The sequence below is a fragment of the Pinus tabuliformis genome, chromosome 5_2 (genome assembly GCF_031772625.1).
Source record: "Pinus tabuliformis cultivar Carrire ecotype Pingquan chromosome 5_2, CPIR1, whole genome shotgun sequence".
Classification (NCBI taxonomy): domain Eukaryota; kingdom Viridiplantae; phylum Streptophyta; class Pinopsida; order Pinales; family Pinaceae; genus Pinus; species Pinus tabuliformis.
Window position 1 is genome coordinate 901245276 of NC_142306.1, and position 26494 is coordinate 901271769.

The window sequence follows — 26494 nt, forward strand, 5'->3', positions numbered from 1 at the left end:
AACTGTAATTGTGTAACTTATACAAATAAATAATGAAATTACGATTTCTCTTTAAAAAAAAGGTGTAAATTTGTAACTTATACAAATAAATAATGAAATTACGATTTTTTTTAATTGTAAGGTCAAATAATATTTTTTATCGAGGCCATTTCACTCACCATGAGCAGATTACTGCTTGCATTTGCCAAAATAATTTTGTCCAAGTATGAAAAGGAACCAAGAGAAATATACAAAAATATAGTCTTCATCAATAATTCTTACATTAGTTAAAGTCTGCCTTCATTTTATTATTATAATGGTCTATAGAGAAAAAAGAAAAAGCAGTCTTCGTCCATCAAAATGAGAGTGATATATACAGTTGTACAATAAAGTTTTCTACGGGGTGAGAACCAGTATAAAACCGGATTCACAGTAACATATAGCTTTTTAATGGCCGTGGTTCTAAATTGAACTTACTAGTGTATCCGTATCCTTTAAGGTGAAGCGATTGTCATCCCCTTTTCCATTATCATTTACAGGCTTCAATTTCAATAGGCTTCCACAAGCATCAGGCAGAGTTCCTTCGTATGCTTTGCAAATATACTCTTCTACATTTTCATAATCCTGGAAAATGAAGTGAATTATTTAGTCACTAATACTACTTGATTATGAAAATAAATAGTCTCATTTAGAGAGAATGTGATTCGGAAGACGTCAGATATATGCTACCGACTACTATTTAACGTATCACATAGCCATTATTGTAATTAGATACAAATATTGCTTATTTGAAAAGAAAAACAGAAAGATTTAACGTGCAGAGTTGTTTTCCATATTTACAACCATCTAATTTTCAATAACATTATTTCCAGAGGATTATTGTTAATGCGTTAAGCAGCACAGCACATTCTTGACATGTGAAATGTTGCTCGATGTGGTATTTCAATAATAATAATAACAACAACAACAACAATGCAAATTAAAAGCTAAAATATATCATATATAAAAAGACCGAAGATAAATAATGGTGAGATACATTCTATAGTCCAAAGTGTTACCAGCTCATATGCACATGGTAGGGAACGAAGACCCCATTGCCCACTGGAAGAAGCATTTAGAATTTTTTGAAAAACAGAAGTCCAGCAGGGCATTTCTGCCCCTTCTCTCTCATATTTTACTTTCTTCCATACCCCTATGGGGAATTGTAATAAATGAACACTACCATGATGAACTTATATAACAGAGTTAGGCAACTTGGAACCTGGTTACTATGTGAGTTCACTTTAAAGTGATTTTTCAGTTGACTAATTATTTTAGCTTTTTAGTGATAAACAACTAATCGAGTTTTTTCACTCATATACCTCCAAAGTTTTTTTTTTCTTTCAATTTATCTTTTTCTCATCATCAAGACTAATGTCAAACAACAAATAGAAAAGAACAGGAGAGATGTAGGCACACAACCAAGGCAAAACCCCTATGTAGGGGAAACCCAGTCAAGTAATTTTTCCTTATATAGATTCAAAACAAACACTGAGATGACCAAGACCCTCATCATCTAGACTAAAGACTACTTCCATCCATCAAGTCAACCTTGACATATCATGCCTCAGTTTTGTAGCATCTTAATTATGCTTCAGTCCTGTGACAGTGCCAAACAAGCTTCAATATTTTATTTCTGTGATATCCCAAGTGAGCTTTGGTCCTGTGATGGTCGTACTCATAATAAACGTTGGTCTTGTAGAGTTAATACACATATGATCATACAGTGCTTCAGTGAACTCTGATCCTGTAATGATAGCACACATTGTCCTGCAATACAGTTTCAGTCCTCGGTCCTACGGTGATAGCCCAAGTTATGGTCCAGCAATGATAACAAACACTGCACTATGCAAGATTGAAGAAACCAGGCTGAAGGAGAAAACTGATGTGGGATCAAGTGAGCAAAATCAAACATATGCTACAATGACAAAAAGAAAAAGAAAGTTTGAAAAATTTGGTCCTCAAAAAAAGAAGAAGAACATGGCTAAGATTCAATGCTATGGATGTCAAGAATATGGACATTACAATAGAAATTGCCCTAAGCACAAGGACTATAACAAAAAGGGAAGAGAAGAAGCCCATATCACCGAAAAAGTGTAGGAAGTTGAAAAGAAAAAATCCAAAAAAGAGAAAGTAAAAGATGATCTCTACTATGACTGAGATAGTCTTCCTCACCTAGTTCTTTTCAAGTTTTTGCCTTCAAGTTTTTTTGTTGTTGTAAGATATGACTATCTTATGTCACTAAGAAAGAATGATAGGATGCATCATGGTATCATCGAAGCATAAAAAGCAAGAGCTCGTGACATCATGATGCTACCCACCATTTTGTGGGTGATATCCCTAGAAGAAAAAAAATTCTCCAAGATGGTCCTCAGCGGGCAGCCAACAGCCCCTTGTAGCCACCAACTAGCTCATTGTGTCATTTCTCCGCCACCTGAGCCAGCCATGTGGTCTCTCACCCATCGGCCATGATCATATGTTTGAAGGTGGGCCTCCCGAACCTAAAGGTATGCCTTATCATTTGGTAATCAAGTATTGTAGTTTGCTTATCATGGACATTTCTAAGCATGGATTAATAGGGGGATTCGGTGGAAAGAGTGGGCTAGGTCTGTGCTCTTGTCCCTTAGACCTCTTTTGATGTGAACTTGGAGACATTAGCACATGCCAAAATCAATTATGGAAGGGCATGCCATTATGAAGTCCCCACTTGTTGTCCATGGTTTGTAATCTCTTTTACTCGATTTCCTTGATGACTTATTGTACTGGAAGGCTAAAGGACGCATTGGCTCTTATGCAGGATTGCAAATGGTCTCCATCTTGGGTTTGGTCCCCCTATACAAGGTCCTAACCATCCAGAGGGCTACATTGGCACATTTAGGTTGTGTGTTGAGAGCCATGGGCCTCCACATCAGTAAATAGCACTCCATGGATCCCCAAAGATTTTTAGAGATTTCTCGAGATTCACCTATTGGACGAGGAAGATGTGTTTGGTTCACCTTTGCCCAGCCAACCCCATAGTTGTACCATGCACTTGGCAGATGACCCAAGGCTTGCATGTTAATGTGGCATCACTTACACCATCATCTGAGCCCTTACAAATGGTTTACAGGCATCTTCGACTTACTTGGAGACCCATGAGGTCACTTGTGTGCCCTCATACCCATTGGGAGCATCACAGGTTTATTATCTGAAGAACAAGGGGCCAACCCCTTGTCCATCATTTTTGGAAGTCTTATTCATCACTATGGCACTTATGGGCTTCATTAGGCTTCTTAGAGAGCCCAATGATATATATTATTGATCATTTGACCTCTTGAGAGACTTGTTATTTTGTTTATGAGCTAGTTTGTTGAGTTTGTCACCAAAAGTTAATTATTTGCACATTATTTTTATTTTAGGGGCTAATGTAGGCTCAAATAGCTAAATTGAACTCATTATGAGTGTATAAATACAAATAATGAGAGTTCATTTATCATCATCACTTCATTTGGAGTTGTATCTCTCTTGAAATTTTCGCTATTCTCTCGTGGTGGACGAAATTTTGGAGCATGGATGAATTTTGACATATGAATTGTCTTTTCTTATCTTGGAGCTTCATGATTGGAAAGTTTATTGGTGGTTGGATATATTCTCTTACATGTAAGTACAAATTTAATGTTATTTATTCTCTTACTTTGTCACATGCATTGATGATGAGATTTCCGCTATACTTGGGTAGCTGTTGCGTGCATTTATTACGAAATTGTGGAATTATGTTTCTATATATCATGTCTCTATGTATGGGCCATGTATGTTGATCGAATTCTCCTAGGGATAATTTTGTGCTTGAATTTATCTTAACAAGCCAACTTACCTTGCAAAACGAAGTATAAAAGCTTTTAAGGTCACTCTCTTTTGCCCTAATGACAAGCGAAGTTGATCTTAGAGCCTCCTTGACCTAGAAACGAAGTCCATTTTCATATTCGTCTCGACTCAAATCTCCCCAAAGGATTAGGCATTGGTCTACCATAAGGTGATCACCTAAAGAATTATTTTTCTTCACCTCTCTTTCTTTACTCTAGGTCTAGCCACATTAGGGTACCTAGGGCATCATTTTCACGACAAACCACCCATAGAAAAACTTTGATCTCTTGGCCTCAATTGTGCTAGTGTCTCTCCTAGGCCTCCTCCAAATTTGAGGAAATTTTGAAGGTGGCGTTATGAGATATCCCAATCCCTAGCCTCGAGAATGGTTTTTGCCCTAAGTTTCCCTAGGCTAGTTCCTCATATGGATCATTTTGCACCTTTGAGTGAAAATCACTTCTTCAATCCCTTTCTCCTCTTTGTTTAGGTCAAATCTATCATTGGTTGCTAGACTCCTCCCTCTTGACCTAACCTGGGTCCACTTGGTCCTATGTGGTCCCATACCTTTGAAAAGTCAACTCTTCAAAAACCACTTGGGAAGCCAAGTTCAACAAGGATTTTAGGGTTTTGGAAGCTGCTTTACAATTCACACTCCTTAAACCTAGCCCTTAAATCCTCATCCCCTTCTCCTAGAGAGCCTTGTAGCTTGCTTAAGAAGCAAGCAAGTCCCATTCTTGAGCCTCCCTAGGAAAGGGTCTCCGAGATCACTTCACACCCATCTTAGTTGACCTATCCTTCATAAGTGATTCTCTATATATGGATCTCTTCCCATCAGTGAAATTTTGTAAAGAGTAGGAAGATATAGTTGTGGTGACAATGGGCTTTAGCTTCATTGTTGCTCTTGACCTAGCAAGTGCCCCTTTAGGACCCCCTGCTAGTTTGAGAGGTAACACTCTCGAGATAGAGCATTTCCCCATGTTACCTGTAACCAGTGTTTTAAAAATCGGCCAGTCTGAATCGGTAACCAGTCAAACCGGTCGATTAGCTAACCCACCGGGTCAAACTGACAGAAAAACCTGGTTTGACCCTTCAGTTCGCCCAAAAAGGAGAAAAACCAGTCCTAACCGGTCGGTTCCATCCTAAACTGGCCAATTCGCTGCCAAAGGCCACAAAGGACCCACAGAGCGCAGTTTTCCAAGTTTGTAGGGTGTTTTGGAGGGAAAATAAGGGTTCTTTCCCTCCAAAAACACCCCCTCCAAGCCTTTAAAAAGAGCTCAACCCTCTCATTTGTCTCGCACATCTCATTTGGAATTTTTGTGAGTTTGATTGGGAGTTTGGAGAGTATTGAGCTTTTGTTGGAGTAGTGGAACAGTGGAAAGTTTGAGCTAAGTAGTAGTCATCATGCCTCCAAAATTCAAGGATACTGCATGGGCTCAGGTTCAAGCAACACTTGGCTGAGAGAGGAGGCCATGTAAGGCCATGTGAAGCACCAAATGACTCAATAGGGCATACAAGGGCAGACTACTTTCATAAGTTTGAGACTCAAGTCACTAAACCAATAGAGAAGTTTGTGACTCGAGCAATGGCAAAGTTTGGGAGTCGAGACTCAACCCACTGAGTTTGATCATGATGACTCATAAGAAGTTTCCAGTGATAATGTTGATCACTATTATCATATATGTAGACTTGTTGTAGGCCAATGGCCCCATAGTTTGTAGGCTTTGTTCCTGCACTCTAGAGGCCATTTAGAGCCTTCATGCTTATGTATTTTGTCGATGATATGTATTGCACTCGGTGCCATTTTGATATATTCACCTTTACATGGTATATAAATGAGCAATATTTGCATATTCTGTCTCTATTGGCTTGGAATCATGGTTGTAAATCTTAAAAATAGTTTTTTTACTAAAAATTAATTATTTAATGTATTTTTTTAAAACCGGTTTGTTTAGAGCTGACGAGTCCCGGTTCAATCAGTTCCAGTTCGAAACCCGGTTCCATTAGGTGGATCGGTCCGGTCACTAGTTCTAGTGTTTAAAACAATGTCTGCAACCATATGACATGACTATTTTTATCAAACATGAGCATGCATACCTCATTTTCCTTTAGGTCATTTAGACTTCCTTCAGCAGCTTTCTGGATTGAAAGAACTTCAATCCCTTGACCTACTTTACTTCTTTTGACACCATACCATCCTCTCATGAATTTCTAAAAGTTGGAATTCTTGATGAAACACTTGCTTCCTCTTGATTGGTGAACCTTTCGATCAAGATTCTAACAGAGGATCTTGAGTATCCTCATCTTGCAGATGTTTCCTTTTGACTGATCTATGATGATCTTTGTACTAGATGACCTTTTCTTTTTTCCCATAAGTACCACTTATGCTTCTAATGAGGTTACCAAGAGCTATATCCTTCCATGGGTGACTGACATAGGCTTCTATTACATTTATCTTTCATGCTTCTCTATGACTTGCAGAGAAGGAAATGACGGCAAATCGAGTGGCTAAGAGGCTTGATCGTACAACCTTTGGCGAGCACATTTCCCGAGGAAATCGTATAGTTGAGGTGGCACAATTTCCCATGCAGATCGGACAATAGAGGTGAGACAAACAATAGAAAGCGAGGCATGATTTTCCAAGGAAATCGAACAACAGAAAAATGGATTGTTGGCACGATTTTCAAGGGGGAAATATGAGCATTTAATGCATACGTTGCACTATGCCTTCAATGTAAATTCAGGGCTGCTGAGCAAGATTTTTGGGTTGAGTTTTGAGCATGAAAATTGAGAATATTGATCAACATTTAATGTTGTTATAGATCATTGATTTCAGAGTAGAGTGGCATGCAAATCAAGGCTATTAAGGCACATATTTTGAGGTAGTGGTAGCATAGAAATCAAGCACATATAAAACATTGTTTTCAAGGAAGCTTGCGGGAAATTTGAGATAAGTCTATGTTATATCAATTGTTGATTATATTGGTGTACCAAAATTTCTCAAATCTAGAATTAAATCTCCCATCTTCACTGGTTTTCCCTTTCAAGATTTTTTTAGGGCCAACTTGGCCAAAATTTTGGTGTCCAAATTTCATGCATGCACTTGTAATTGTTAGTCTCATGATGCTATACAATCAAGGCTCCCTCTCTCTAAGATAGGGATTCTCAGCCACTCCAAGCTTTTATCTGAAATAAGCAAACTTCATTCAGGACAGTGGCTTTGTCAAAACATCAGCAACCTGCTCATCAGTAGGAATGTATTCAAGCCTCATAGCTCCTCTTTGGACAATATTCTGAATGTAATGATACTTTATCTCAATGTGCTTCGACCTGTCATGAAAAACTGGATTCTCAAAAAAATTTACACAACTTTGATTGTCACAATATACCATGGTCAATTCCAACACCTGATCAAACAAACCAACAAACGAATTTCAAAGCCAAACTACTTCACAACAGGCTGAACAAATAGCTATATACTCAACCTTAGTCGTACTAAGAGCAACAAAAGTATGCTTCTTACTTGACCATGATATCATAGCAGAGCCCAAGCTAAAACATAAACCAAAAGTTTTCTTTCTATCTTTAGTGCATCCAACCCAATTAGCATCTGTAAAACCATGCAATTTCCATTCTCCATTAGAAACATATCTCAAACCATAATCAATGGTGCCACGTAGATATCTCAATATATGTTTCGCTGCAACCCAATGCACATGTCGGGGCTCAACCAAGAATTGGCTCAACGTGTTCACAACATAGCAGATATCAGGTCTGGTGTTAACCAAATAGTTCAATGAGCCAATCAATTTACGATACATAGAGGGATCAACCAGATCAAAATCACAATCTCGCAACTTCTTCAAATTTGTCACCATGGGAGTGTCCATGGACTTGCAATCCATCATGCCAAATTTCTAAAGGATCTTAATGATGTACTTTCCTTGCCCAACAAAGATTTCACCAAGCTTTTGCCATATTTCCAATCCCAAATAGTAATGCATAAGACCAAGATCCTTCATCTCAAATTCAGAAATCAACTCCCTCTTACATTGGACAATGAGATTCTCAGCCCCTATCAGAAATAGATCATCTACATATAGTAGCAAAATCAAGGGCTCACCTTCAACAACTTTGAAGTACAAATTTGGATCAACATCGCTCTTTGTGAAACCAAGACTCAACAAATAGCCATCAATACGAGAGTACCATGCACGAGGAGCTTGCTTAAGCCCATACAAGGCTTTCTTCAATTTACAAACATGTGTCTCTCTATTATGAATCTCAAAGCCTTGAGGTTGTTCAATATATACTTCCTCTTCAATGACTCCATTAAGAAAAGCAGTTTTAACATCCATTTGATGTAGTTTCCAACTTGTAATAGAAGCAAGAGCAATAATAGATCTAATAGAAGAGTACCTAACAATAGGAGCAAATGTGTCTTCATAATCTTCTCCCTCTTTCTGGGAGAATCCACGGGCCACAAATCTTTCCTTGTACTTCTCAATGCTTCCATCAACTACATGCTTGATTTTGTAGATCCATTTGGAAGACACAATAGATTTTCCTTTAGGTCTTGGCACGATTTCCCATACATCATTCTTCAATATGGACTGGTACTCTTCAATCATAACATCTCTCCAAACTTGATGTTTAGTTGCCTCTTCATAGGTGGATGGCTCAGATTCAATGATCTTACACATCAATGTTGCATAACCTGAATACTTCTTTGGCCTCTTGCTTTCTTTGAAGGTGCCACGAGGTGTTGCATGTCCTTCTGCTTCTTTTAAAGTTCTTTCAAGCCAGACTGGTCTTTTTCTAGTCTCAGGTACAATGACTCTTGGTGAATCAACAAATTCATGTGGTTCATCTGACTCTTTAGGAGGATCTTGTTCCATAGGTTCAAGCTCTTTAGGTTTTGATTCCTCATTCTTAGAAGCCACCTGCATCTCATCATTAGAGTCCAAGTGTGATCCTTTGGACTTCCATAAAGCAACATCCTCGTAAAAAATGACAACCTTGCTAGTTTCAATTGATCATTGTCCTGGTATATAGACTCTGAAAGCTTTTGAATTTTCACTATAGTCAACAAAGGTTCCCTTCTTCCCAGAAGGCTCCAACTTTGTCCTTTTCTCCTTGGGCACATGAATATAAATAGGATAACCAAAAATTCTTAAATGTTCAACATTGAGCTTCTCACCTGTGAAGACTTCTTCAGGAGTCTTATATTCCAAGATTCGGTGTGGACATCTATTTTGAATATAAACAACTTTCTTTGAAGCTTCTCCCCAGAGAAATATAGGCAGTTCTTGATCATGAATCATGGCTTTGGTAACTTCCATAATAGTTATGTTCTTCTTTGGGCAATTCCATTCTATTGAGGATTGTAGGGAATTATCAACTCCCTCTTAATTCCAACATCTTTGTAGAAGGAAATGAGCTCCTTGGATACGTACTCTCCTCCATTGTCAGATCTTAAACTCTGGATCCTTCTTCTTGTAGCATTTTCAACATGTGCCTTGAATTCTCAAAAAATTTCAAACACTTCATCCTTGGATTTCAATAAATAAATCCATGTTTTATGAGAGTAATCATCAATGAAAGTGACATAGTACAAATAACCACCCAAGGATTTGTTAGGCATAGGTCCACAAACATCAAAATGTATAAGGTCCAAGATTCCTCCAGTGGTTGGTCCATCAAAATAAGCCTACTTCTACTTGTGACAAGGTTGACATGCCTTTCCAGAATCATCCATAGGCCGACTTCAAGGAGAGCTTGTGACATGGTCTTGGAGGGTTAACAAAAAAAAAATTACAATGAATTACATGTCCAAATGGGTCTTCAATCCTTGACACTGACTTTACCAGACTTTGTGACTTGATGACCAACCTAATAGCTCACAATGGGAGCTTCAACTAAAAATAAAATCCATTGATCATGAAACCCATGATGCAAGCATTACAAAAATAATTTTATTTTCTTCTTTACAACAATTACATAAAATCATAATTACAAATGTCATTATGAAGACACACCCCATTGCCCAAAGGAGGAGGCACCTAGAAAATTTTTGAAAATTAGAAATCCAGATGGGCATTTCTCCCCTTCTCTCTCCTCTTCTACTTTCTTCTCTCAAATTTCGTACCCCCACAAGAGAATTGTAATAAACGAACACTACCATGATGAAATTATGTAACAGACTTAGGCAACGTGGGACCTGGTTATCAAATGAGTCCACTCTAGGGTGATTTTTTCACTCGACTAATTATTTTCGCTTTTTACCGATAAATAACTAGTCGAGTTTTTTCACTCATATACCTCCAAAGTTGGAGTGCAGCTTCATAACTAGGCCTTGAGTGTATCCTAATGTCTAGGTCCAATGTATATTACCATGCTAGGTCATATCTAGAGTCTTGCGAAATTGTGACTAAGTGTTTCTAGGAATTTTTAAATAATTAAAATTTCCCGCAAAACAAGATTTTTAATTAATTTTAATGTAATGATGTAAATAAGTGATATTAGGAAATGTTGGTGGCATGTGGGTGCTTAAAATTCATGCTCATAGCACCAACATTATCCTAGTATCCACTTTGAGGGTCCAAAAATGATTATTTCCCCATGGAAACCCACTTTTACTCATTAAAGTGATGAAAATTACAAGAAAAATACAAAAATTAATAAGTGGGGTGTTGAAGTTGTAACTAGAGTCGGTCTTCATAATGTAATATAAATTTATCATTGATGTATTTATTTTTTTCATTATTATTATTTTTGGTCAAAGCATGTTCTTCATGGTTAGACAGTCAAAAAGAGTCAAAGAAGAATTTATTATGAGTCAAAGAAAATGCATTTGAGTCATGTCCCTTTTGGGCATTTGGAAGGAAATGAAATTTGAATTTTATGTTGTGTCATAAGCCCACAAGATCTTCAAGTCGGCGTTCCTCGGAACAAGTTGGTTTTGAAAAATCTAGGGCATCAAGTATTAAGTGATTTCTCTTCAATTAGTAACTGCTTGTGAGTGTTTTTTTACTTCTTTAGATTAGGATCTTCTTTTACTTAGGTTATTAGTGTTCTTCTTCATCAAACATCTACCAATGCATGAACATAAGTAGACAAGAGACACAGAATGTAGGCTATTATCCAGGGCCAAAACCTCTCACTTTTTGAGAGGAAAACCCACACAAATTCTTCTTATAGAGATTCCAATTGACAAATACCAAGACCAAGACCCTTGACCTATTTTCCACTCCAAGACTAAGACACTAGTTCTCTTGACTATCAACCTTCTACTATTTTCCTCTTCTTGACTTCACTTCCACTTCGACCTTCTTAGCACCGAGACATTGTTACAGTGGTAGCATTAAAACGAACTGTGGTTACACTGAGATCATCTCCTATCTGAGCACATTGAGAATTGTGATAGCAACTAACTGTGATCACACTGAGATGGCACCGAGGTTGTAGTTACTGTAGTCACTATAACAACATCCAAATTATTCATTGTAATAGCATCTTACTGCAATCCAAAATGTTTATTGTTATATATCCTATTATTTATATATACGAACTATTTAATGTTATATATCTGAATTGTTCACTGTTATATATCCGAACTGTGTACTGTAATTAACTCGAGTTCCTGTACCCTTATCTGAGCTCCTTCACCGAATCTTGTCTCTGCGATTAGCCACCGAAATTTCAAAGATGGTTCGGACTTGTATTATGTGGAATAGGCCGAGCTGCCTATTTATAGTAGTTTGTCCATGTAAATTAGTTGACATGACCATGTGAAGAGTTGTGTCTCCAATTTAGGTGAGCCTGTTAGTTTTTGGTAGCATCAGAAGTGCTCTACCCTTGAAAATTGGTGGAGAGGCTAAGGCACATGAGTTCTATAGAACCCAAAAACAGTTTGGTGAATTTCCACCTAGATTGTATTTTATTAAAATAATTAATATTTTAATGGAGTTCATATTAAAGGATATTAATCAAAATATGGGTGAGAATGATCTACAAGGCGGATCAAGTCACATTTTAATCTTAGTCGTTGATTAGAGACTTAATCTCGGTTGTTGAAGACTCAACAGGAAAAGTATAAAATGGAGGCTTGGGGATCATTTGGAAACACACACACACAGATTGAGGAAATCGATTTTCTGAGATGAGAAGTTCTCAGGAGGAAAATCGATTGGGGAGATCTTGCAGCAGAGGGGTAGTGAGAATCTGGTAGGACTTTCCATAAAATACTGGCGGAGAGGTGGAGAGAACTTGCAGAGAGGTAGCGCAGAAGCTGGGAGAGTTGACGCAGAAAAGTTGCCTATCACACAGAATCCAGAACTGTCGAAACTGTCGGGAACTGCCGGAAGAGTCGGGAGAGCTGATGCAGAGGGCAGAGAAGGTGACGCGGGGCTGATGCAGAGCCAATGCATAAATAGTCGGGGTTAACCAGTCTTGTGTCAAATCAACCGGAATTTTGCCGGATGAAGTGAGGTAAAACTCACTCAGATTTTGGGCCAATATTTTCTCTGTAAGGATTGCTAGTTGAGCATCCTAGATTTGTATTCAGATATTTCTCTTGCATAATAATAAAACCCTCAGAGTTGTTGCACCATTTTTCCCGCATTGGGTTTTTCCGAGGACTATTGTGTCCAAAAATAAGTGTGTCTTGTGTATCTTGTTCTTTGCTCTGTTTTCTGTTTCATGAGATCAAACATTTAATAAGTGTAGGCTGTAGAAGTAATTTGCTTTAGTATTCAGAAGAATAACTTGATGAATGTAATTTAAAAATCAAGTAGGTGAAGTAGATTCAGATTTGCTGCAATAGGAGTTCTTTCAGAGTGTAGGAATTTTCACAAAGCCAACATGAGTTTTATATTTCATCTTGAAGCCGACTTGAAGAAGGATAACTTGTGCTTGTCTTAGAGGGCTACTTGACAATCCTATTCACTTATATACATTTGTAACATGCCCAAGAAGGATTCTTCATACATGACATTGATTCTCTTTAACTTTTATGGGAGCCATCTAAAAATAAAATTCCTTGCTCATGAAACCCACTAGGCAAGCATTACAACAATAATTTAATTTTTCTTCTTTACATCATTTACGTAAAATCACAATCACACATGTCATTGTGAAGACCAAACCTAGTTACTTTCCAACACTCCCTCTTAACTAGGAAGGTATTCATAATGGTACTTGGTCATTCTCAATCTGAAGAATTTCTCATAAGAAGAATCAGATTGGTAACCCATCTGTATAGCATCATATCAACCAGCATTGTCACATAGCAAGGCCTTGACTAACAGCTCTATCTCTCCACGAGATCCGAGCACAATGTTGGCGAGACCAATGATTTATAGACACCTTCATCATTGTCTCTCCTGGAACATACCCCACCCGGGTTCTCAGAGTGTGTTCCACTAGGATTATTCTTATCTTGGATTCCCAGTCCTCAAAGAATATCAGTCCTCAATGACTACTCTTATCTTGGATGCCCTAATACATCCTCAAAGAGCATCAGATGCCAGATGCTTACCCAATCCTCCATTTTGTCTTCCCAAGTGAAGACAAGAATGATGTGTCTATCTCTCCCTCTTAATTAGGGAGGACATATCTATTCCAATAAAAGAATGTACTCATTCCTATAGAAGGAATGTACCTAAGCTCCCTCTTTGCTTAGGAATTTTCCAAGTTTCTTCCAAGTAAAAAACTTGCTTCCAGGCTCCCTCTTAATTAGGGACCTACAACAGCTCCTCAAGTGGAGATGATGGGACAACCAGCTACTTGAAGAACTCCTCCTTACGATGTCATGATCTTCTTTTCGTTATCTAGGAGTCTTCATGTTTGGGACTTCTACATAGGGCACCGACCATCCATCACTTTCATCCATGAGTCAGCCATGTCATCATCAGAAAGTAATTTATCAATCCATATCTAGCCTTCCTTCATGCCATGTTTACTTAAGGATCTTTCATCCTACTACATGTGCATCGGTGGTGGAAGACACTCATAGATCTTCCCTTGGCAGCCTTGCATAAACCCATCCAGATATTTGTTCAAAAATAAAGGAATGAACATTAAAAATCAACATTACCTTTGTGATGATCTTTCATCGTAACATATTCTAGTTTGCATCAGCATCCTACATACATATTGACACATCTCCCAAAGATATATATTGTCAAGGGTCTCTTTCCTTTTCAAACTCCATCAGAGTCTTCATATCTTCCATGGAGATATCCTAGTCAAATCTTCTTGGTCTTTCGGATGTTGATTGCCTTTACCATGGTTGCATATTTGATGATCTTTTCCTTCCTTTCTTCACACATTTCATTCCCAAGAGATTCCAATCAGAGTTCCTTAATTGCAGTCAACCACCTCATACTTCATATGAGGACATCTTATGTTGATTTCATCTTGTGAACGTGTGACCCATGCATTCTTGCATCCTAATGAGGGAGGAGATCCTTTCTTTTGATCATTTTCTTAAGATAAAGCATTAGTGCATGTTATCAACTAGAAGCATACATACCTCATTTTTCTTTTGGGTCATCCAGACTTCCAGTAGCAGCTTCCTTGATTGAAAAAGCTTCAATCCCTTGATCTACTTTACTTTTATGTCATCATACCATCATCTCATGAATTCCACAGGTTTGGAATTCTTGATGAAACACTTGCTTCATTTCTTGATCGGTGAACCTTTCGATGAAGATTCCATCAGAGAATCTTGAGGATCCAAAGTATCCCCATCAGCAAATGTTTCCTTTTGTCAGATGTATGATGAACCTTGTACTAGATGACCTTGCCACTTATTTTCCAATGAGATTCCTGTGAAAATTTTCAAATACGAAATTCTACTGCAGCGACTGATTTATTTCACCTACTTATTTCTCACAATAAGTTATTTACGAAATCCCTTCAGTAAATATTAAAATAAATTCCACTGCAGTTATCACATAATTACATAGAGAAAATAACAATGATATACAAGAACAAGAACCAATCACATCAACACAGTTGGTTTTGGACAATTGTCCCCAAAAAAACCCAATGTGATAAAACTAGTGCAGCAAATGAGGGTTTTATTAATCTTCAACAACAATCACTTTACAAGGAATGATTTTACACAGAAATTGAGACACTACTGAGAGAAAACACCTGAGGCAAGGTTCATCCCTCTCCTAGAAACTTTCTGACACCCTGGAGACCCTTCTCCCACTTCTGCATCACTTTTGCGTCCCTCTGCGTCAACCTGCGTGAGGACTGCGTCTTCCCTTTGTGTCGTCTCTCAATAGCCATGTGTCACCTCCTCCTCAGTCATTGACTGCTATTGATGCCCTCCTCTTCCTCCACCCTGCAACTCTCCCTCTGAAATCAATCTCCTTCTCTTTGACAATCAATTTTCCTTGGGATACTGAGTATTTGTTGGTGTCTCTCCAAATGATCCTCAAGTCTTCTCTTATACTTTTCCTGTTGATGAATCAATGGTTGAGATTAAGTCTCTAATCAACGGCTAAGATTAAAATAGACTTGATCCTCGTCTATTAGAAGCTTCTCACCCTTATCTTTATTAATACCCATTAATATTTTTATTTTCCCAAGTTTAAACTAGGAACCCATTAAAAATATTAATTATTTTAATAACTCCTCATCCGGGTGGAATTTCTCCAAACGATTTATGGGTCTTGGAGATCTTATGTATTCTAGCCCCTCCACAAAATTTTGGAGCCAGAGCACATCCGATGCTACCCAAAATCAACACTCCCTCTTAGCGAGGAATGTGCTCTAGCAGCACCACATTGATCCATGGCATCAGTCTTTTGCCCCTCATCTATTGCGCTACTGCAAACTGTACTGTTGCCCATGACACTACAATTGTCACTGCTACATCTGCACTACAACTCCCTATGAATATGTTGCATCATGCTGCCCATAGCACTTCCACTACTAATTGCTACACTGCAACTTCCAATACTATTCATTTCTGCTACTTAAATGGATTCTTCAACATCCCCATCTTCTCCTTGAAATAAACAAACTTTGTTCTTCCTAGAGCCTTGGTGAGAATATATGCCACCTGTTCTCCTGTTGGAGTGTACCTCAACTGTACTGCCCCTCATTGGACACAGTGTCTGACAAAGTGACACCTGATATCAATGTGTTTCAACCAATCATGAAATACTGAATTCTCAGGGAGCTTGATGCAACTCTGACTATCACACAAAATCCTAGTCTCTTCCATTCTTCTCCTGAATAGATTCACAAGCAATTTCCTAAGCCATATGGCTTCGCACGAAGTTGTGCTAGCTTCCATATATTCTGCTTCAGCTGAGCTCAGAGCCACGGATTTCTATTTTCTACTACACTAGGAGGTTATTCCTGATCTAATGTTGAAACAGTACCTAGTTGCACTTTTCCAATCTATTGAACTTCCAGCCCAACTACGTCAGTGAACCCACTCAGCCTAATGTCATTGCCTTGGGTGTACAATAGTCCATGCTCGATTGTTCCTTGTATATACCTGAGAACATGTTTGGTTGTTGCCCAGTGCGCCCTCTTGGGTTCCACTATGAACTGACTGAAGGTCTGAACAGCGTAACAAATGTCTGACCTGGTATTGACCAGATACATCAGGGACACTATAAGTTGCCTGTACAAGGTGGGATCGACGTCTTTATCTTCTGATGCATCAATCTTCTTCCAGTTGGTGATCATTGGAGTAGCCATAAGTCTACAGTCCTGCATCCTGAATCTTTTCAAGATCTTTGTAGCATATCTCCCTTGTCCAAGGAATATCTCACCCCTCTGTTTCCAAACTTCCAACCCCAGGAAATAATGCATCTGTCCCAAATCCTTCATGTCGAATTTTGTGGCTAGGTTCTTCTTGCAGTCTTTGATGAGCCTAGATGATCCTATCAGGAAAAGATCATCCACATATAATACCAGGATTAGAGGCTCATTCTCTACGACAAGATAGTAGAGATTAGGATCTGTGTCACTCTTGACGAATCCCATCTTCTGCAAGTAGCCATCAATTCGACCGTACCATGCTCTAGGTGCATGTTTAAGCCCATACAAGGCTTTCTTCAACCTACATACATGATATTCCTTCTCATGTGTCTCAAAACCCTCTGGCTATTCAATGTATACTTATTGTTCTATCACCCCGTTCAAGAACGTCGTCTTGACATCCATCTGGTGAATCTCCCACCCCATTTGTGCCGCAAGGGATATCACGGTTCTAATAGAAGTATACCTGGCTACTAGGGCAAAGGTTTCTTTGTAGTCTACCTCTTCCTTCTGAGCATACCCCTTAGCCACAAACTTGTCTTTGTATTTCTACGCACTGTTGTGTGCAACATATTTGACTTTGTAGATCCATCTCGAACCTACCATTGACCTGTCCTAAGGCCTAGGTACTACTTCCTAGACATCATTGACCATTATAGCACTGTATTCCTTCACCATAGCATCTACCCATATTTGATGTTGAACGACCTTCTGAAAACTAGAAGGTTCCCCAACCTAAGCTATTAAGTCCCAGTATCTGTCTGGATGTCTTCACTCCCTTTTATCATTCCTGGGTGCACCAATGAAGCCCTCTGCATCCCGTAGAATATGTCGGAGTTCCCAGCTCGTTCTTCCATTGATAGTGGGTACATCTATCAGCTCTTCCTCTTCCTGAGATTCCCCCTGTTCTGAAGATTTTCCTTTAGGAGAATTGTTGGTACTTGTTTCTGCTAGTCGAAGTGGTTGGACCAATGGATCGTCTTTTCACTGCTCCTCGGAAGGCATTTCTCGGGATTTCCTGAAAGCTCTGTCCTCCATGAACTTTACATCCCTCTGAACTACTACCTTCCTACTCTCTGGAAGATGGACTCTATATGCCTTAGCATTCTCGCTATATCCCACTAGATATCCTTTCTCAGCAGTTTGATCTAATTTCTTCTCTTTTCTTCAGGTATACGGCAATACGCCAAACTCCCAAATAACCTGAAATAACTAACTTCAGGTGTCTTCCCGGTGAAGACACTTTCCGAAGTGATCTTGCCAAATGCCCTGTGAAGAGTCTTGTTCTAGACATAAACTGTTGCGATGCATGCTTCTGCCCATAGGAATTTAGGCATATCCTAATCATACAACGTCGCCCTAGCTGCTTCCAAATAGTCCTATTTTTCCTTTCTGCTACTCCATTATGCTCCAGATTGTAGGGAGTTGTCCACTCTCTTCTGATGCCTTCCCTCGCACAAAAATCAATGAAGTCCTTGTCAACATACTCTCCACCATTGTCTGCGTGCAACACTTTTATCTTCTTTCCTAACAGATCCTCTATTAGAGCCTTGAACTCTTTGAATCGACCAAAAACCTTATTCTTGTTTTTCAGAAAGTAGATCCAAGTCTTCCCGGAATGGTCATCGATGGAGGTGACGAAGTATTTGGCACCACTAAGAGTTGTTGTGGACATAGGTTAGCAGATATCTGAGTGTATCAATCCTAAAACACTCTGAGCCCTATTGTTACTTATGGAAAAAGTTGCTTTGGCATACTTGCCTAGAGCGCACCCTCTGCATACATCATCTCATTCAGCGTTTAATTTTGGAACTCATGATAGTGTTTTCCCGAGAATTCTCAGAGCCCCATGGTGTAAGTGTCTCATCCTCCCATGCCATAGTTCATTCAAATCTTTATCCCCATTGCTGCCTACCAATGCCATTGGAGATTCTAGTTGTAATCTATACAGCCTGTTACTTTTGATTCCAATCTGGGCCTTCTTTTTCCAACTCAAGTGTTTGACATATATTTCTCCTTAATGAAGAAAACGGCATAGCCCTTGTTTTGAAGTTGAGATACGGAGAGTAAGTTCATCCCCAATCCTGGCACATGCAACACATTGGTTGCTCGAAGCCTATCTTCTGCTTCTATTTGAAAGACTACAATACCTCTTCCTACCAGGGCATATTTTTCCTTATTTCCCATGGTGATCTGAAAATTCATCCTTTCTTCCTGATAATTCGAAAAAAATTCTCGTATCCCTGTCATATGCCAGGAAGCTCCACTATTTATATACCAAACCTCAAAGGAGGCAGAACTTGCTAGGTAAGCGACTTCTTCTTCCAATCTGGAAGCTAACATAGAATAATCATGATCCATGTTCTTCGTGCTTTCTTCTTTCTCTAGAGATCTGCGTGAGTCCCTCTGAGTTGATGCCTTAGCATCATGCTCCTGTATCATAGCAAATTCTTCTCTCCTATTGCCCGATCTTTGCTTTGATACAATGTGAAAATTTCCAAATATGAAATTCTACTGCAGCAACTGATGCATTTCACCTACTTATTTCTCACAATAAGTTATTTACAAAATCCCTTCAGTAAATATTAAAATAAATTCTACCACAGTTATCACATAATTACATAGAGAAAATAGCAGTGATATACAAGCACAAGAACCAATCACATCAACACAGTTGTTTTTGGACAATTGTCCCCGGAAAAACCCAATGTGGGAAAATCGGTGCAGCAGATGAGGGTTTTATTAATCTTCAGCAACAATCGCTTTACAAGGAATGATTTTACAAAGAAACTGAGACACTACTGAGAGAAAACACCTGAGGCAAGGTTCATCCCTCTCCTGGAAACTTTCTGACACCTTGGAGACCCTTCTCCCACATCTGCATCACTTCTGTGTTCCTCTACGTCAGCCTACGTGAGGACTGCGTCTCCTGGACTGCGTCTTCCCTCTATGTCATCTCTCGATAGCCCTGTGTCACCTCCTCCTCAATCATTGACTATTGTTGATGCCCTCCTCTTCCTCCACCCTGCAACTCTCCCTTTGAAATCGATCTCCTTCTCTTTGAGAATCGATTTTCCTTGGGATACTCTATCGGTGTCTCTCCAAATGATCCTCAAGTATTCTCTTATACTTTTCCTGTTGATGAATCAACAACCGAGATTAAGTTTCTAATCAATGGCTAAGATTAAAACAGACTTGATCCTTGTCTCTTAGAAGCTTCTCACCCTTATCTTTATTAATACCCATCAATATTTTTATTTCCCTATGTTTAGACTTACGAACCCATTAAAAATATTAATTATTTTAATAACTCCTCATCTAGGTGGAATTTCTCCAAACGATTTCTGGGTCTTGGAAATCTTATGTATTCTAGCTCCTCCACAAAATTTTGGAGCTAGAGCACATCCGAAGTTACCCAAAATCAACAATTCCAAGAGCTATATCCTTGACTTTCATAGATTCTTACCATCTTTCATGCTCTTCTATGATGATATCCCGAGCTCTTTCTTTCTATGCTTTTATGATGCCTTGATGCATCCCCTTTAGTGAATTATGATGGCCATATCTTACAACAAAAGACTCAGGAGCTTGAAAAGAACTTAGGTGAGGATGACTATCTCAATAGTGGAGATTTGTTACTTCCTCCTTCTTGGATTTCTTTTTTTCAGCTTCCTCTACTTCCTCGGTAATGTGGGTCTCTTCTCTTCTTCTTTTGTTATTGTCCTTCTTGTTCTTAGGAAAATCTCTTTTGTAGTGTCCATATTCTTGACACCCATAGCATTGGGTTTGAGCCATGTTCTTTTTCTTTTTCTGAGGACCAAACTTTCCAAATTGTCCCTTTCTTCTTGTCATAGCAGCATAAGCTTGATTTTTCTCACCTGCTCCCACATCAAATTTGGTCTTTAGTCTAGATTCTTCAATCTTGCATAGTGACCATAGATCCTAGAATGGAGTAGCTTCTTTCTTCCCATAGATACTTGAAGTGAAGTTACCCCACTCCTCCGATAATGCATGTAATACAACTATAGTCATCTCACCATCAGACATGACTTCTCCTAGATCTTGTAGTTGATCCTGGATCTCAGATATCCTAATAAAGTATGAGGCTAATCCATTTTCCCTAGACATCTTCAACTTGTAGATTTCGTCTTAATGAGATGACTTCTCCAGCAGTGCTTACAGAATACAACTCTACCAGTTTGTTATCGATTTCTTTTGAACTTTCAAGTTTAGATACATATGGGATGAGGGGATCCTTGATGGATTCTATGAGAATCCTTTGAGCGCTAACTTCCCCTTTCATATACTTGGCAAGAGCTTGAGCATCTTCCTCTCCTGGTTTTGTGATAGATCCTTTGACATGATCCATGACCTCATTTTCAATGAGATTTAGATCTGTCATTTTCTTCCATCCAAGATAGTTTGAAGCCCCAACCAATTTGTTGCTTTCCTTGCAAAAAAACATTTTGACATATTTAGATAAGGCCATATACTTACTTGATAGGATGTTCCTTTCTTCTTGTTGCTTCTTTGATGTTGATGATGATGTAGAGGATAGAAAACTTCTCCTAATGAAGGTAGTTTTCTTCAAGAATGATCCTTGATCTCACAAGGAGTGAGATGACATCTCCTTTTGATCTAGCTTTTCTAGGAAGGAACTTGATGTATAAGTTCTTCCACTTGAGAAGTCTTTGTGGTCTCTTGAGGCAGGATGAAGGTATTGTATCATGGCGGGAACTTTGTTTTAGTGCCACACTATCTCAATTTGGCAGCACAGGAGATAAGGCTTAAAGGTGAAGTGGACAACGCGTTTTTGAATGGATTTGAGACTGAGTTTGTGACTGGTGTGCAACAGATCTAGTGCCCTAACAAGAAGCTGCAAATCCATAGAAGGATGCTCACATTTCTTGGATCTAAAGTGATTTACTTTCTACCGTCCTAAAAGTTCAATAATTGCTCATTTAAATGTGATTGGGATATAAGTAGCATAAGATCTCTCTTTGCTCATGCTCTATAGATCATAATTGTTCTTGTTTCATGGTTTTATAGCAAATTGGTTTCTAATTGTTTCAAGTACACTAACACATTTGTTGTTGTGATTTGATTCATAAATTCACATCTAACAATAACACTCACCAAAGCACTCTAATTGATTTCTAATTGTTTCAAGTACATTAACACATTTGTTGTTGTGATTTGATTCATAAATTCACATCTAACAATAACACTCACTAAAGCACTCTAATCTTCAATCACTTGGTGTTGAATAATTCAAGTTTCTTTGGGCATCTTGATCTAGTTATCTTTCTTGGTTGGCATTAAGTAACATTGGCATAAGATCATTGATAATCGTGTTGTAGAATCATCATTGGAATATCTTGAGTAATTGTGATTGGCATCTTTGTGTTGAGCATAGTTAAGAGATTGTTTCATAATCTTGAGAATCTTGGATAATTTTATTGTTTAGTATCTTGAGTTTCATTGGTTATCATCTCAAGTAAACATCTCTTAATATTGGTCATTGGCATATCTTAAATTGTCTCAAGTAATTCTTGGATTCATGTTCAAAATTTGCTATCATTTAAGCATCTTGTGGATTTATCTATTGTTTAGCATTGACAAATAATAATTTGGAATGTTCTTGGTTGTAATATTTTCTCATAATTCATCATTAAGTACTCTTGTCATAAGAAGCTAATCTTAATTTAAGTACTTAAACATAAAACAATATTAACCTAAGAAGTCACTCATTCAACTTACATAAGCATCCTAAGTCTAGTGCACTAATAATTTACCTCCAAGCATAAGCTTGGTTGATAGACCCTTAGGGCCACCCTTTCTCAATTTAGCTTGAGGGATTCAGCACCTTTCTAGTGGTTAAAACAATGACCTTACAGTCATCAAAGCCACAATCTTTGCAGCGTCGGTGGCATCGAATGGTTGGACCATGTTGATTTGGGGTAGCATCAAATGTACTCTAGCCATGAAAATTGGTGGAGAGGCTAAAGCACATGAGATCTCCAAGACACAGAAATAGTTTGGGCAGATTCTAACCGGTTTGGTAAATATTAAAACAATTAATATTTTTAATGGAGTTCCTAAGTCTAAACTTAGGAAAAATAAAATATTAATGGGTATTAATATAACATTGGGTTAGAAGGGTCCAAAAGTCATGGATCAAGCAAAATCTAATCTTCGCTGTTGATTAGAGATTTAATCTCAGTCGTTGATGGACCAACGAGAAAAATATAAGAGGAGGCTTGAGGGTCGGTTGGAGAACACACCAAGAGAGATCAAGAATTCGATTTTCTGGGGCAAGGTTTGCTGAGGAAATCGAGTGAGCGATCTAAGTTGCAGCTGAGGGGCAATGAATACATAGCAGAGAGATAGAGTTGGTACCAGAGAGGCAGCGCAAAGCCCAGTGAGGTTGATGCAGAGGCAGCTAGAGGCTACGCAAAGGCAACCAGGAGTTGCGCAGTGCTAGAGAGGCCAGTGTGTGAGACACAGAGGGTCTAGGGGCTGACGCAGAGGCTCCAGAAGCTGACACAGAGGCTAGCAGAGCTGACGCAGGGCATAGAGGCATCACTGTAGGATTTCGTGGGACAAACTGGGAGACGGTGAGCCAGATAGGGTGACGCAGTCCCTATCAAAGTGATGCAGAGCAGCAGAAGCTGCAATTGTTCTTGTGGGATCATTCATCCAGTGATTAATCAGTCGGAATATCTGTCTCCAAGGAGAGGTACTACTGCCAGGTGAGCCATTTTTGGCACCCTAGTTGTATTTTGAAAACTGCATAATAATAAAACCCTCTAAATAGTTGCACCGGCTTTCCCGCATTGGGTTTTTCCTAGGACACTGGTCTAAAAACAACGATGTCACTTATGTGCTTGTTTACTTTCAGTTGATGATCTGTAGATGTTGATACTGTACTTCTATTTATTTTTAGTATTTACATGGTAAATAACTTGTTAAGTAATTGAACAAGTAGGAAGAAATAAATCAGATAGTACAGGAAGAATTTCTAACGGGTTAAACTTAGAAATTCCAACATGGTATCAGAGCCTTGAAGAAATTGTACCAGCATACTTCTGTGCAGAGGAAGATGTTACTTGAAAATCAGTTGCGGTCATACCAGATGCAAAAGGTAGAGCAGATAGATGTCTTCCTCGATGGATTGAAGGAGATCCGTGACAAACTAACTTCCATAGGGGCCAAACCGAATCACAAACTGATGGTGAGGACAGCATTGAACGCAGTCTTAGAGGATTGGGAGGTATTTGTCCAGAGCATACTAGGAAAGCTAAGCCTTCCAGATTGGGAAGCACTGTGGGCGGCTCTTCATCAAGAAGAGATCAGACAGGTGACCAAGGCGGGGAGTAGCGGAAAAGGGGTTAGAATCAAGAAGGAGGAAGAAGAAGATGCGGCTCTCGCATCTGCGAGAAAGCAGGAGAAGAGAAAGAAGAAGGACCTCTCCAAGGTCAAGTGCTTCCATTATGGGGAACTAGGTCATTTTGCGAACCAGTGTCCTAGGAAGAAGAGCAAGGGAGAGGTTTCTGAGACCAAGGCAGCGCCAGCGAGGGCGGAAAAAGAAGTCGAGGAGGATGACAACTGTGCCATGAGTGCTCATGCGCCACTTGAGAGGAAGTGGGGTGACATCGAGTTGCAGTCAAACGGACTATAGGGGATGAGGGGCAAGATCCTTGAGATACCCAACCTTTTGGATTATACCTTGCTACGAGAGCCCCGAAAAGGAGCAGCAGGATTGGCAGATGTCAATAGAGACTGATGTGAATGGAGCGACAGAGAGTACTACAGTGCAGGAGTCCCGGGACAGCGCAAAGGCTAGCAAGAGGCAACTGTGCGGAAAGCACAGGAGTATTGCACAAGTGTAGGATGGCACGGAGAGGTGTGCAATGGTGTGAGATGCATGGAGTTGTTGCAGCAACGCAGAGGTCAAAGAGGGAGCACTTGTTAGCGGCAGAAGGAGCTTTAACATCGGGAGAGTCTCTAGCCTGACAGGGATGTCAAAGTTGGGTGAATCAGTTACTTCCTTCTCAGCGATGCTACAGGTAGCACGATGCAGCGTGAGGAGAAGGGGATGCAGTGCTGGGTATATGGACCAGCAGCAGCAACGAATGCAAAGGGAGCTGACGTACGGATGCAACAGTCGCAGTGGTAGGGCCATGGGTGGCAATACATGATGCAGAAGTGCAGAGGATGTTGGGCAAAGAGGTCAAGCATCAGCACAGAGACCAATGCTGGATGATCAGGGTGATACTCAATGAGGAGTATTATTAGAGCACAATCCTTGCTAAGAGGAAGTGTTGATTTGGGGTAGCATCGGATGTACTCTAGCCATGAAAATTGGTGGAGAGGCTAAAGCACATGAGATCTCCAAGACCTAGAAATGGTTTGGGCAGATTCTAACCGGTTTGGGAGATATTAAAATAATTAATATTTTTAATGGGTATTAATATAAAATTGGGTTAGAAGGGTCCAAAAGTCATGGATCAAGCCAAATCTAATCTTAGCTATTGATTAGAAATTTAATCTCAATCGTTGATGGACCAACGAAGAAAATATAAGAGGAGGCTTGAGGGTCAGTTGGAGAACACACCAAGAGAGATCAAGAATTCGATTTTCTGGGGAAGGGTTTGCTGAGGAAATCGAGTGAGTGATCTAAGTTGCAGCTGAGGGGCAGTGAATACATAACAGAGAGATAGATTTGGTACTAGAGAGGCAACGCAGAGCCTAGTGAGGTTGACACAAAGGCAGCTAGAGGCTACGCAGAGATAGCCAGGAGTTGCGCAGTGCTAGAGAGGCCAGCATGTGAGACGCAGAGGATCTACAGCGAACGCAAAGGCTCCAAAAGCTAACGCAGAGGCTAGCAGAGCTGACACAGGGCCTAGAGGCAGCGCTGGAGGATTTCGTGGGACAGACTGGGAGCTGGTGAGCCAGATAGGGTGACACAATCCCTATCAAAGTGACACACAGCAGCAAAAGCCGCAATTGTTGTTGTGGGATCGTTCATCCGGTGATTAATCAGCGGGAATATCTGTCTCTGAGGAGAGGTACTACTGCCGAGGGCATTCTCTGTTGAATGAGCCATTTCTGGCACCCTAGTTGTATTCTGAAAACTGCATAATAATAAAACCCTCTGAATAGTTACACCGGTTTTCCCGAATTGGATTTTTCCAGGGACTTTGGTCCAAAAAAACGGTGTCACTTGTGTGCTTGTTTACTTTCAGTTGATGATCTATAGTTGTTGATACTGAACTTGTATTTATTTTCAGTATTTACATGGTAAATAACTTGTTAAGTAAATTGAACAAGTAGGAAGAAATAAATCAAATAATACAGGAAGAATTTCTAACGGGTTAAACTTAGAAATTCCAACAAAACACAAGGGGGGGTATCGTTAATCAAGCCTTCGCTTGCTTCCCGTTGGCTTCCATCCCACAACCTTCTCTAAAGACTAGTGCAAAACAGTTAAGAGGAAGGTCTTACTTATAATAAGCATATAACTAGAAGTAACCAAGATTCTTGCATCACACCTAGGTCTTAGGATTTGCATATCATATAGGTTAGTGAAGCATCTAAGCAGGGATTGTCCATCCGGTTACTTGGTCTCTAACTAATAATAAGCGAGAAATTGACTCCACAAGGCACTGGTCTCAAATTTGAATTTAATCTAATCCTTAAATCTTTCTTAAATTAACCAAGTAGTTAGGCCACTCAATCGTGTCTCCCGGACTCGTTGGATGCCAACTTGTCCTTCGTCTTCACATTTCCATAGGGACTACCCCCCATAGCCTGTTGTTGGGAGACAGCTAGAACGAAGAGG

The 26494-nt window shown here is 39.4% G+C and overlaps 1 protein-coding gene across 1 annotated transcript in view; it reads right to left on the reverse strand.

Moving 5' to 3' along the window:
- Positions 1–228: 228 nt before the first annotated feature.
- Positions 229–26494, reverse strand: part of LOC149162229 (gamma-interferon-responsive lysosomal thiol protein-like) — a 101881-nt gene continuing 75615 nt past the window's right edge. The window contains exon 3 of the mRNA XM_089435124.1: positions 229–603. Within this exon, the coding sequence (XP_089291250.1) occupies positions 442–603 (162 nt within the window). The 3' untranslated portion in view covers positions 229–441. The remainder of the gene's footprint in view (positions 604–26494) is intronic.